This window comes from Trachinotus anak, unplaced genomic scaffold (assembly GCF_046630095.1).
Source record: "Trachinotus anak isolate AG129_WGS33_773 ecotype Australia unplaced genomic scaffold, CSIRO_AGI_Tana_v1 ptg000025l, whole genome shotgun sequence".
In the NCBI taxonomy this organism is placed as follows: Eukaryota; Metazoa; Chordata; class Actinopteri; order Carangiformes; family Carangidae; genus Trachinotus; species Trachinotus anak.
Genome location: NW_027273876.1, coordinates 14,494,053 through 14,507,265, shown reverse-complemented (window position 1 = coordinate 14,507,265; position 13,213 = coordinate 14,494,053). Strand labels below are relative to the sequence as shown.

The window sequence follows — 13,213 nt, the reverse complement described above, 5'->3', positions numbered from 1 at the left end:
AGAAATCATAAGTAATGTCTGGGCTTTCATACAATATCTTGAGTATCTTGACCACACTCGACTCTTTCCCCATAACTTTAAACTTTTGATGGTGGATGCCAGATGGCAGATCAGGAGCCAAAACAAATGGCAAATGCTTCTCATGCTTGCAATGGCTAACTTTTTTGTTTACAGCTAAACATTTGTGTTCCCAGGCCTGCTCTACAGTCTACTTCAAAGCTTTGGTCCACACCGTATACCAGCTGCACTTAATCTTGTTAATATTTTGTCTGCACATCTAAACAAACGTATGCTCCTAGCCAAATTTCCTGCTTGCTTTGCACTGCTTTACACACATTGTGTCCATCTGCTGCCCCATCATTGACTGGTCACTTATTTCAAGTTGAAGAAATCTCTTTCTTTTTGTGTTATTTTAATGCTTTAGATCCAAACACAGTTTTAAGATTTGCTTGCTTTGGTGTTTGTTCATATTTTTTTTTTTTAAGTCTTGTGCCTCATCTCTCTCCCATTAAGTCTTGTTTTCTGCGATGTTTAGCATACAGCACATTAAAGCAGAACACCCTAAAATATCTAGATGAATCTAATGAAAAGAAAGGTATGGGAGGATGATAAGAAAAAGAGTAAGATGATGAGGTGATAACATTGGTAGAATACGAGATGGATATGTGGAAGATGGGTTGTTTGGAGATCAGGGTTTAGTGAAGAGATGGAAAGATGGTGTAAGCAGATGTGGTGATATAGATGGAAGGAACAAGAAGAAAGGGATGTTAAGACAGAGAGTGTGAAGCTGCTGTGTGAGTAAAAAAAAAAAAAGAAGATTGTGTCACATTGTAAGGTAAACAATACTAAGACAGTAAAAAGCAAAGGATAAAGTAAAAGGTAGAGAGTTAAATAATCAGAAAAAAAGGACTGTTACTGGATGGGTATTGACAGATGTGAAGAAAGAAGACAATGCTGGGGCTGCCCTCTTCTAGGTCACCAGCTTAAGCCTCATACTCAACAAACCCAGGGACTGAAAGCCTCCAAAATGAGGGGGATCAAAGCGAGCAAATGAATTTACTTCTGAGGGCAGCTAGAGCTGAGGATCTACATTCACAGCCGTGGATAAAAGCAATGCCTTCTCGAAGCGTCTAGCAGAAAATTAGCACATCAGCACACACATTATTGTAAACTGTTGGCACAATTTGATTTGTATTTCCTCTTTTCAGACAATTTGACTGAATGATTAATAGTTGACATTTCGGGCTTCAAATAGCACAAATGAACAAAAACACACTTTTTTTGGCATTAGAAATAAAGTCCAGGTGTTTTTTTTTTTGTTTTTTTTTTTTATGCCACCAAAATAAAATTATTTTGGCATTATGATTTCCTAAATTGCTTCAATACCTGTAATATGGCACAAAAGGAGACAAGGAGATGGGAAAATGTGAAAATGATGAGGGAGGGCTTCTATCTCATTCCATGAAAAAAAAAAAAAACCTCATTGATTGGCCCAAAGCCGCTTTGTGAACATATAATCAATCATTCCATTATAACTACTCATCAGTCAATATTAATGCCAACCCTCATAATCGATAGCGTGGCTGATAATCCATTGATCGTCAATTAGTGCTGACAGCCGGGATTTGATGATAGTTGATTCAAATGGTATTTGAACCCTACTGTATTTGCGCAGTCTGGGCTTCTCATTCTCCAAGGCTCATGGAGTTGTGAATGTGAGATATAGAGTTCGGAATGGAGATTTACAACAGGCCGCTTGGCTGGGTAGAGGAATAAATAGCTTGTTTTCTCTCGGCTAGGGTAAATAATTGGACTGCACATATGCGAGCATACGCACACCAAAATATACAGACACACACACACACACACACACAAAATAACAAAGAGCGTAGTCACCCAATTCAAATACCCATTTTGAAAAGATAAATGTAGTGAATCAGAGCTTTGCTGAAGACTTAACCCCCCCGCTCCGAAATCAAATCTCCCAAAACAAAATAAATTAGGCAATACAATATTTTTCACAATTATCTGTTAATATCAGCTGATGGCCCATTTCTAACCTTCATTCAGACCGTCCCATTCATCATGTAAATGTAATTCTGCTGCAGGTATTTAATCAAATGGTATCTGATGGCAGGGAAGTAATTATAGCCATTCTCAACTAACTCCCTTTCTTCCCTCCTCTTCGTCCCTCTCTCTTTCTCCCCATGTCCTCCCATTCTGTTCACTCTCCACCTTTTTCAATTTCCATCGCCTTATCCCTTATTTTCTTATTCTCCTTTTTCATCTTTGCCCCTGTCTATTGTAATCTCTTGTAGCGGAATCAAAGAGGCTTAAAGGTTTTTTGATTTTTTTTAATCGTCTATCTCAATTTTATAAAATGGAGTGAGAGAGGGAGATAGAGGCTGTTATCGGTGTTACTCAACAACGCAATGTCTCAGGGCTATGGATGATCTCTTCACGTGCATCTCTTCAAGTACTTATCACAATAAAATGACTTACCTTCTCTACTCTTCCTGGTTCTCTGACTGCCATGTCACTCTAAACTGAGCCTTGCGACAGAAAAACTCATCATTTTGTATACTGACCTGAAGCAGTGGAGTGTGCACGTGGGAAACGATGTGAGGCAACCTCCTCCACTCCCGGATGGCCAGGCTGGAGGCCATCTCCACCAGCCGCTCTATGAAGTTGAGCTGCTGCTCCTCCGGGTGGCAAATGGCCAGGTAGCCACGGTGCATGTTCACTTTCCACGCCATCTCCTTGGGACAGCTCAGCTCCACCTAGACATTCACACAGAAAATGAATTTCTAAATCTAAACACAAATTTAGAGTAGCAAAAGAATGTGGCTACAAAAACTGAGGTATCATTTACTAAAAAAAAAAAAAAGAAAAAAAGAAACAATATATGATTAATATTTGTTCTTCTAAAAGCATAGTAGGTAACTACAATAAACAAGATGAGACCATGGTCGGGAGGCTGAGTTTCCCAATGGCTGTAGATTGTGTATCACTGCCTCATATCAAGGTCACAGGAAGAACGCTGCTTTTGGAAATTGTTCATCTGAATTAAATAAATGTATTTATACAGTTTGTTTGTTATTTTTTCATCAGTCTTTTTAATACTCAATCTGCCATCGCCAAAACCAAATCAAAGCTTTACTTGTGACTGCACCAGTTATCCTGGTAAATCCACACTGATTGCACTACAGGATACAATGCTGTGCTGAGGAAGTTGCCTATGTCCTCAACAAATCTTGTTTAAAGATAATAAGAATAAGAAGAATATTATTACAGGTAATTATATATATATACACACACACACACACAAACAATAATAATATAATTTCTGAGGTTCTCTATAGTGTCCTTGTTGACTGACTGTGCATTTTTGCATACAACATAACACTTGGGTGTGTCGTGGCTCCTGAGCAGGACACTGAAAATGTGTAATTCTGAGAACAGCTGACTGACTTATTGACAGACAGTCTGTTAGTGGCAGCCAAAACCAAGTATGCTCTAGATACAGACACTCAGTTTGTTGTATGCTGTTTTTCTGTGAGTGTTTGTCTCTACGATATCAAGCAGAACGGCGCACACACTTCACAGCGATGTGAGTGCAGCCCTATAACACTTTCTTTGCATAATTTAGCACTTGGACAAATACAAAACAATACCAATTCATTTTCCAAATGGTTTCAGCAGGACCTTTGCACTAATGACAAGTCAACCTGATGAGTCTGACACAGAGGCGGAGAAGAGGAAAAGGCCCTGCTATTGATTAAAATGCTGGGTGCATTAACATGAAACAAACAATAGCCCTGGGAAGCCTGGTGCGTCAGATCTGTGGTTCGCTGTTGTGTGTTTATGAGTGAGCGACTGAAAGACAGAATAAGAAGAGACCAAAAGGAGGGCGAGTGAAAAGGGCACGAGAGTAAGAAAGCATAGTTGTGTATTTGTGTAAGCTCTTCCAATGTTGGAGAAAATTACAGTGATCGGTCAAAGCGCACTTATCAGGGGTGACGCTTGATGAATATCCCGGAGACAGGGCCGCCCTTATCAAGAGCCAGCTGTAATTGAAAGCAGGGATATTTGGACTTCGCCTCTGAGCTGGTGAGCTTCGGGCAGGCAGGTAACTGAGAGTCCTACTCCTCTCCTCCACCATAAAACAAATCACCCTGCAGCAGATGCCAGGGTAATTATTCACACGCGCAGCTGTCGTAAATATTAGCTGCTAGAACCAGAGCTATGGAGCGAGGGATGAAGAGATGGAGGTGAAAGTGGGAGTTGTGAGGGTAGAACTAACAAAAAGTAGACCACGTTAAGAAAAGAAGGTGGGGAAGTGAGAGACAAAAGAAAGAGAAATTAGTACACAGAGGAAGGAAGGAATGAAACAAGGAGGAGGGGATATAGCAGAGTTGGTGCTGCCATCCAGACAATTTAATTAGGTGTCACCTTAGGACAGAGCGGCTCAATGGATTGGTTCCAAGTCTCCTTGAAAGAGCAAAGCAGGAGTATTTGTTATATGTCCGGCACTATCACGCACTCGCCACCCGTCTACACTTTGTTTTAGGAAACGCGAGGCCAATAAATTAACGAACCAAACAGCTGAACTGCATTTCCACAGCTTTACGGCCAGCTCTCTCATTCTCCCCAGGGGTGTGGGGCTGTGGGGGGGCTGGACGGGACCAATATCAAGTTACTATACTTCACACTGACATGAGGCCTGGGCTTATTACACACTCGTGTATCAGAAACCAGAAATAAAATGTGGAAAAAAGCACAGTGGAGTCTTTGGTTCACTGGGTTCAAACCTACAGGCTCCAGTGTGTCTGTGATTGTGTTAGTGAGAACTTGTGGTTAGGGGTTACTGCACCTTTTGGGAGATCGTGAGAGCACATGTGTGTATGAAAGTGTGCTTGTGTGCGCAGAAATCCATATGTGCATACATTTCTAAAAGGTGACTGTGCATTCCTCACCTGTACCAGAGCCTCCTTCATAGCAGCCCAGTTGGAAACCCTCCAAGCACACTCGAGCACAAGATAAGGGTTTGAGTGGCCTTTGGATTGGCCGTATTCTGTCAGCGGTTCCCACTGGTTCAGCTCCTTAGAACAGCTGCACATGAGGACAAGGGAGATGAAAAGTTTAGGCGACTTTAAATCATGTTTTAAAATGAGCTACAGCGAAAAGATTTTCGTGATAAAATGCATCTTTTTTATTAGTTCAATTCATTGTGCGTCACTTGAAGCCACCACTGTGGGAGGTTTGCCTAACTAAAACTTCAGTTTATCATTTTGACTTTTTTAAAACGCCTTCTGAGTTTTCCACATTTGCAAAGGCCCCCTGGGGTTTTCTAAGTCTCATCCATACAGTTTATGTGTCCTTTTAATTTTATGAATGATTTGCAACATACACTGAGGCAAGTTGTCGAGAAGCCATTTCATTTAGATATAAATGGATAAAGAAATGGATTTGATGCAGATTTCCCTGCTGACAGAGACATATTGTCCCAGCAATAGAGCCTATGCCACCTCCGTATACGAACAAAATTATATTACAGGCCTGTACAAATAAAGGTGACATGGACTGGCTTAGAAAAAATATACACATCATGCATAAATTCAATTTGTTCATTATATTCTTCAAATATTTGGATCTCTGGATGCCCTGCTGTACAATTCATGGAATGAAAGGAATAAATGTTAGGTTTGTACAATCAATAGTGCACAGTGTGTATATATATGAAGGTATTAAAGTTAAAATCCACTGTGGTTTTGTGCTCTGATGGCTCTCACTTGATGTGTAAGACGGACTGCCCTCAGGGATAACAGCATCTTTTCTGTTCTGGGAATCTTACCGTATCCAGTGGTCCTCCCAGAGCTGGTACTCAGGGAAGATGGCAGAGGAGACATTGCTCCTCTCGTGCTCTTTTCTAGCTTTCTCCATCGCTTTCTCGTAGCTTTCCTGGGCCTGAGTGGACACAAAGTTTTAGTACTAGTTTTTTAGGAAAATAAAATGATTATGAGTGCAACATGCCTTCATGATGCAACTTGTTGTAATATTAAGTCTACCGTCACTGATATAAATGCAGAGTACTAAATAATACAAACAAACATTCATTACAATTTAACATCAAGCCAAACTACAGGCTGCAAAATGACCCTGAAGGTGAACAAACAGCCTCATGAAGGTATTTATTTTCAGAGGTTGAAGTGTATGTTAAGTGAGATTGTATATAAATTTTATAGTGCTCCATGGTTTTCCCCAAACTTTCTCTAACCTGTTCAAAGAAGCCATGCTGCTCGTAGGCAATGGCAGTGGCTGTCTCAGGAAATTTGCACCTCTTCTGCCACAGACCAGCCCACATGTCCTCTTCTTGGAGCAGAGAGTAAAGCTCTGCTAGGGAGTCCAAAATCTCCTGTAGAGAAGTAGAATAAATTGGAAAATCTGCAGTGAGGAAACTGAATTGATTGAGCAGCTTTGTTAATGAATCTAGTTCAAACAGGATAAGAGGCAGATTTAAACATGAAGATGTAACAGACACAGGTAAAATTATATCTCCAGACGATCCACAGTGGAAAAGGATGATGAATAAAAAGAATATTAAGGGCTAGTAATATAATAAACTCTATTAATCTTAATGTTAACAACCGCCAAGCAATTGATGTATGTGCAAAATGGTAGAGGTAGTGAGTTACAGTATTGGGCTGATATTGGACTTCAGTAAAATGCTTGATATCAGAAATGATTATGGCCTGAGTAATTAAATTTAATCCAATGTAGCAGGCCAGTTTCACCTACCAAAATCCATGTGCAGTAACAATGCCTAAAGGAGCTAATAGAATAAGATGCGACCATGGCAGAGTCAGTTTCTAGGTTAACCCATCAAGACAAATGCATAAAAAAATACATTACCTGCTGAGGCGGTGTGATGCTCTCCTGCTCGTAGAACTCTGTGCTCTGCTTGGGTTTGCTGTGTAGGCTGAGGCCCTTTTCAAAGGCCTGCTGCTCCAGCATTAGAGTGGAGCGTAGCCAGAGGTTGTGTGTCTTGCCCAAGTACTTCAGCACACAGGGGCGAATGGGAATAGGAGGCACACACTGGGACATGGCCTCCACAAAGCAGTTCAGGGCACTGGGCTGGCAGTCCCGCTGGGCCTGGTGGCTGCCACTGCACAGGAATGGACTCATTTCTCCTGACAAAGCCTGGAGGGGGGGAAGAGAGAGAGAGAGAGTTCATCAACTAACCAGTTTCACTTGTGAGGCAGTGCACTGATATAGCATATTGATAAAGGTATTCTGTTTCATGTATGCCATGCAACATGATGCCCTTTTCCAGTAACAGAGAGAAGAGAGAAAAAAAGAGAGAAGACAGAGAAAAGAGAAAAAAGGAAGACAGGTAAAAATTATGCGGTGTTCCTGTTGATCATTCCAAACATGATCAACAAGTCACTACAAATCCATTAATTTCCTGTGGAGATGAACAACATGTGTTTTTGAATAAACAAATATACACACACACACACACACACACACACACACACACTTATATGTGTAGGTAAAAAACACTATAAAATATTTATATTGCAAATTCGACTTAAACCACTTTGCCCATTTTTACCAGTTCTACTCAGATGCCTTGCTTTCCTGTTTTACTTTCAATTTATTCAACCTATTTAGCACTTTACTTTTATTTAAGGCAATGAAATAAATTGTGAAAAAAGCATAATTTTCCTGTTTGAACTGCTAACAGCTACATTATGCAATCAGAGCCTCTTTGAACACCCACAGTTGGACAGAACAGACTTTGAGCGTGACCATGGGTTAGTGCTCCAATAATCATGACTGACACACACTCAGAAATAAATTATGTATTGGTAATGAATATAATTTTCACTGCCTGTTGACAGCATGGAATAATTAATGCTTTGATGGTCAGTTTAATTAGGCTGGTGATGGAGAAGGCCAATATGTCAAATTCCTTCCTATGAAAAAATACACTTTTCCATCATTCCCATAAAATTATCAGCCCAGAGATATGAAGCCTGCGCACTAGTTATCACTCTATTTTAACCATAAATTGATGTGGTGTAATGGTGACATGAAATGCAGAGCTGAGGCAAGCATTAGAATGAACTCATGACATATTTGTCATTTAATGTCTGTCACGGGAGGAAAATATCATTATTTTGAAGCCATCTTCCTACTCACTGCATCTTTCAGATGTTTAAGAGCTCAATCACTTCAAATCAAGGTCTTTCAACGAGTCTCAAAATACTCTAATATGCATCTCGTTCATTAAACTCATTACAGCTTTCCTCCCTCAGCTTTCTCATTTCCGTATTTAGCATGAATGAACCTGTCCTCATTAAGTGGAAGTGCACGTTTTGAGACAGAAATGGGAAAGCAGAGCTCAGAGTTACTGTCTGCTTGTTAATGTCATTGTTAAGATACATGAAAGGATAGACAGGGCGTAGATGGGTATGTAAAGGATCGTTTTAAAATAAACATTGTGCAAGTCAAAAATACTTGGGGAGAAGAGTAGAGATAAGTGCACGTCTGTGTTTATGATTAATATTATGAAAAATGATTTGGGGGATTTTTCAACCAAGGGACACATTTTGGCAAAGGTTTTGCCAGTAACTTTGTAAAATGGAATTGCAATCCTTCCCCGCAAAGTTGGATGGACATCATGTTGACAAAGGAACAACACTAAAACATGACTGTATATACAACTGAAGTTACCACAGGCTGTGGTTGCAACTAAATGGAGGCCAGTAAGTTATACTCACATGCTGCTGCCTGTCAGAAAGGATCTTCCAGAGGCGAGGGAAGAGCTGAACCCAGGTCCTCTCAGCCAGTGGTGTGGAGATGTGACAAAGCTGGACCAAAGCATTCAGAAGTGCCCCCGTCTAACATAGACCAGAGAAAAATGACAGCTGCTGAGAGCAATCTCTGTCCTCAGGACTTAAGAGTACTGATTCTTAATTGTTCTAGTGGGAGGTTAATTGTATTTGACTGATGTTCCAGATCAAAATCAGTTCTTGATTTTATAGCTAGAATAAAAATCAGCAGGGTTCTGATTCATGAAAAACTTCTGCAGAGGAAAATTCAATATTTCAAATGTTGCAGTCTCTTGTAATGGCAGTAGTTACCACTGAGTAAGAGAGAGAATTTTAAAAATCCCCACATAATGGTTAGACACATCATTGCCTCCAGCCTCATCAAAATACAGTCACTTTAATCAACCCCTCAGTACGCTCTGAACTGAAGGCCAGCGTACATGCTGCTTCGATGACGACCAACCTTACCTTGACTTCCCGCAGTGAGTCAAGGAACTTGTCATGGCGGTTGGTAAGCATGTGCAGTTGGTTGCCTGTGTCTCTCTCAGCCTGCTCCTTAGTCTTGGGGAGGGCAGTCTGGTCACCTGGTGCTAACTCTATGTCTATTTCCACATCCTGTCAGGGACGACAAGAAAGGAGAGGAAAACAACAGTCCTTTGAGAGAGCTTTGACATTTAGTCTTCATGTTGGACAGCACTGTTTTGAAAAGGGAATTGACGTAAACCACCAACAGCCTCTAGGTAATGACTGAGGGATGAGAGCTGAGACTGATTTTACAGACAGACAAAGAAGCAAAGCTTTAATCTTCTTTCAGGATCACAGTATGTAACACACTCCTAATGGGATAATGCGATAATTAGTGTGGAAGAGCATGTCTCTTGATGCATTGTGGTATGAGTGTGTGTCTGTTTCTGTGTCCCACCTCTTCCTTGGTCTCACTGTTCTCCCTCTCTCGTGGCTCCTGCTTGACATGCGTTGCCATGGCAAAGGCGGCACGGTCATGGCTGTCAGCCAGGTTGATGACGTTAGTGATAGACGGCAGCATGGATCCCTGGCAGCTGGTGCCGATGATGGTGTTTCGTTCACACACTGCCAGCAGCAGCTAACACACACACACACACACACACACACACACACACACACACACACGAAGATCAACTGACATGACAAATGATGAGCAAGACAAGAGGCTGCTGAAACTAAAAAAAAAAAAAAAAAAGGCCTAAACAAAAGAAAGATTTATTCTATGAGTCAACAACACATTCTTTTTATTGCTGGATAAAAGGCTTAAAGGCCTGCTGAAAGATCAGAGACAGCACTCTGTTTACCTCTATGCACTGTTTGATCCAGAAGTGGCTGCCCATGGCCTCCCAGTTCTGAGAGCAGCAGATGTAGAGCAGCCTCTCATAGACACGCCGCTTCATGGAGGCATCAAACACCTCAAAGAACTTGGCTCTGATCAGTGGCTGAGTGCACCGAAGCCCTGAGAGGAACGCTGGCTCTAACTTGGATGTGATATCACTTCCTGAAAGGCTCTCATCCCTGAATAATATGAGGGACAAAACATTTATTTAACAGAGCCTGCATGCTGGCTCTTACCCGTTCTACTTCCATGATTCATGAAAGCAGAATACAGACATTTTGTTGATGATAAAACATTTAATGCACTTTGAACCTCTGCAGAAAGAAGTCACGGCACTGATGCTGAAAACTACAGTGAGACAACTGTGAAAAACAAGTCACAATATCTAACAAAACAAGAATGCATAGGTTTTTTTTCTTCATTATCACATTTTTACAAAATATTGGAAGGATTTGTCTGATTACTTGATTAACTGTTCCAAAACAATCCAAACAAAACATTGGCAACTAATTTTGTCCTGGTATTTCTGTGTAATTGCAGCCATATACTCCTAACTAAAAACAATACAATCTAACCAATATTTATTTGGTTTAAGGAGTTATTTATAAAGAAGGTGGGCAGGTACACTTAGAAACGTATTGCAAGCACAAAAGGTAATTTCATAGAAACATTCAAATGCACAGTCCCAGGATTTTGGACAGCCATATCTGGCCATGCTGAGGATCGCTGAAATGTGAGGAGATGGCAGTTAACACTGAATATTGGGTGAAATTAAATCTCTTTGATGTGGATAGTGCACTGATAGTAAAGCACTAACAGCCACGCATTAAACACTTAAATAACAAATGTCATCATTTCTACATCATCCTGCTGCACTGAATGCGCCTCATGGGTATGATTCACATAACAGAAGGAGAGAGAGAAGGTGGGATAAAAGCGACAACAAAGACAAGGCTACACCAGCTGCACACTGCCCCTATTTGTGCTACTCTCTTAATCACACGTTGTTCTGGAACAGCTGCTTTATCATTTCATTATGATTACTTGCTGTCCATCATGGCTTTACTGCTTGTTTTAAACCTTATGACATGAAGAGCAGATGGGGTGGAGGGATACAGGGTACATTTGGCTGATTAAATGTGTATGTGTGTAAGACAGAAAGACAAAGAGAACCGTGGGTTGATGAATAGCAGGCATGAGGACAGTCTCTCCCCTCTGGCCCCCACCTGCTGGGTGTCCTGTCATGAGTTGGCTGAGTCCTGACACTACTGTAGCCCTGTGAAAGACCCAGACGCAGTATCTATCTCTATCACTACCTCACCCCTTCTGCACAGTACCAACTTCCTCTTCTCCACCCTTTTTTTTTTTTTTTTTTTTTTAATATATACAGCAACAATTTCTATTAACTCATTCTCTTGCTTCCACGTACCCCCAACTGATCCTAAGCATTTCCATCTATCTTTCATGATCTATCTTTCACTATCCAAACTTTTATCTTTAAAAAAAAAAAGTTGAATGGCTCACTGCTCATGCTTCAAACCCCCCTCCTCCTCATCTCCATTTTCTGCTGCTCCTTGATCCAACCTCCCATGTCTTTCCCCATCTCAACCTCCCGACCTTCATCCCTCCTGTGAAGATGGATGCAACCGCGGCATGGCTTTAGCGGCATGGCCATTTGGCCATGTGATGAATGGCAGTAATTACCTGTAGACGTAATTAACGAGGTCCAGGAACTGGGCATTTAACTCAAGTTCATCAGGGAAACGCTTCTCTATGTAGGTCATCATCTTCACTAGCAAGATGGACTTCTCACGTAGGTTCGGCATCTGAAAGGAAGAACGTCGATTTGAAAAGAGAGATAAAGGGAGAAGATATTATGAAAATAAAGAGAGAGAGACAGCAGGAAGAGAAGGAAAAAAATGAAAAGGAGAGATAATCCCTTTGTTTATTTTCTTATTAATGCATCTTTGTCCACCCCAGCCCTGTAGTGTGTGCTCTCATTCTTCAGCTTAAAAGAAAAATAGAGACCAAAGATGTCTCTGTGGATATTATGCTAATGTTACCCTGACTGGATTTAGAAAATATGCTTTGCTTGTTGTTTGTCGAAAGGTTTCACACATTTTAAAATGTACACTACTGATTCAGTTTTTAAATTCACACCCACCATTATCAAAGAAATAATGCAGTAATCTACAGAATCACACATTTTTATTTGCACACATTATATTTGTAGAACTTAATGTTGTTTCAGGGTCTAACACTCACTGCGAAAAGGCTTCCTTCCTACCTGGTTGGCAGCCATGGGCGAATTGTTTTTCACCCACTCTTCCACGATCTTGACGACAGCACGGAGGATTTTGGGGTCAGGTGACTTCTCAATCAGCGAAGTGAGGATGACCTGGATGAAGTTTTTCCTCATTTCCATGCTCATAACGGACAATCGAGTCTTCACCAGGTCAAGACTCAGCATTACCAGCTCACTGGTCACTGTAAGCACAAAGAGAGCCACAATGTTAGCAATTTTAGTATGAATACTAATAGGAAGTATTTGTTGACATTTATGAATAAATTATTGTATAAATTTAGTTTGTGTATGTTTTTATAATCTGAGCATGTTTCCAAGATCAGCTAGGTAAGCAACCACTATGTAGAAAACAGCTTTGTTCTTTTTTTCCTTCTTTTATTGCTATTTTAAATCTAAGAGCTGTAACAGACTATAAAGTTTCGCCTCATGTCCTGTTTTCTCAAGAGTCAAGCTGGCCCTGCACACATCTACACTCACATCAACAATTTAACATTTGCTATGTGATTTTTTTTTTTTTTTTTAAAAAAACAGGTAGCAGCCAAAATACAACTAAACAGTTTCAATACAAACAGTACTTCACTTGAGATTATTAGATTACGGAGACACAAACAGTCTTTAGAAGCAACTGCCTTGCTGGTCAGATAGCCTTTGGTCTTGGTGACTGTAACTGCTCCTAGTGGAGAGTAAATGTCTGTGTTTCCTGATATA

At 40.7% G+C, this 13,213-nt stretch overlaps 1 protein-coding gene across 1 annotated transcript in view; it reads right to left on the bottom strand.

The window, feature by feature from the left end:
* trrap (transformation/transcription domain-associated protein) overlaps window positions 1-13,213 on the bottom strand; it is an 81,624-nt gene that overhangs the window by 26,516 nt on the left and 41,895 nt on the right. The window contains exons 47-57 of the mRNA XM_071462115.1: window positions 12,488-12,687; window positions 11,905-12,026; window positions 10,166-10,379; window positions 9,760-9,939; window positions 9,306-9,452; window positions 8,787-8,906; window positions 6,913-7,200; window positions 6,278-6,415; window positions 5,855-5,967; window positions 4,977-5,112; window positions 2,589-2,780 (exon numbers count right to left, since the gene is read on the bottom strand). Of these exons, the coding sequence (XP_071318216.1) occupies window positions 2,589-2,780; window positions 4,977-5,112; window positions 5,855-5,967; window positions 6,278-6,415; window positions 6,913-7,200; window positions 8,787-8,906; window positions 9,306-9,452; window positions 9,760-9,939; window positions 10,166-10,379; window positions 11,905-12,026; window positions 12,488-12,687 (1,850 nt within the window). The remainder of the gene's footprint in view (window positions 1-2,588; window positions 2,781-4,976; window positions 5,113-5,854; window positions 5,968-6,277; window positions 6,416-6,912; window positions 7,201-8,786; window positions 8,907-9,305; window positions 9,453-9,759; window positions 9,940-10,165; window positions 10,380-11,904; window positions 12,027-12,487; window positions 12,688-13,213) is intronic.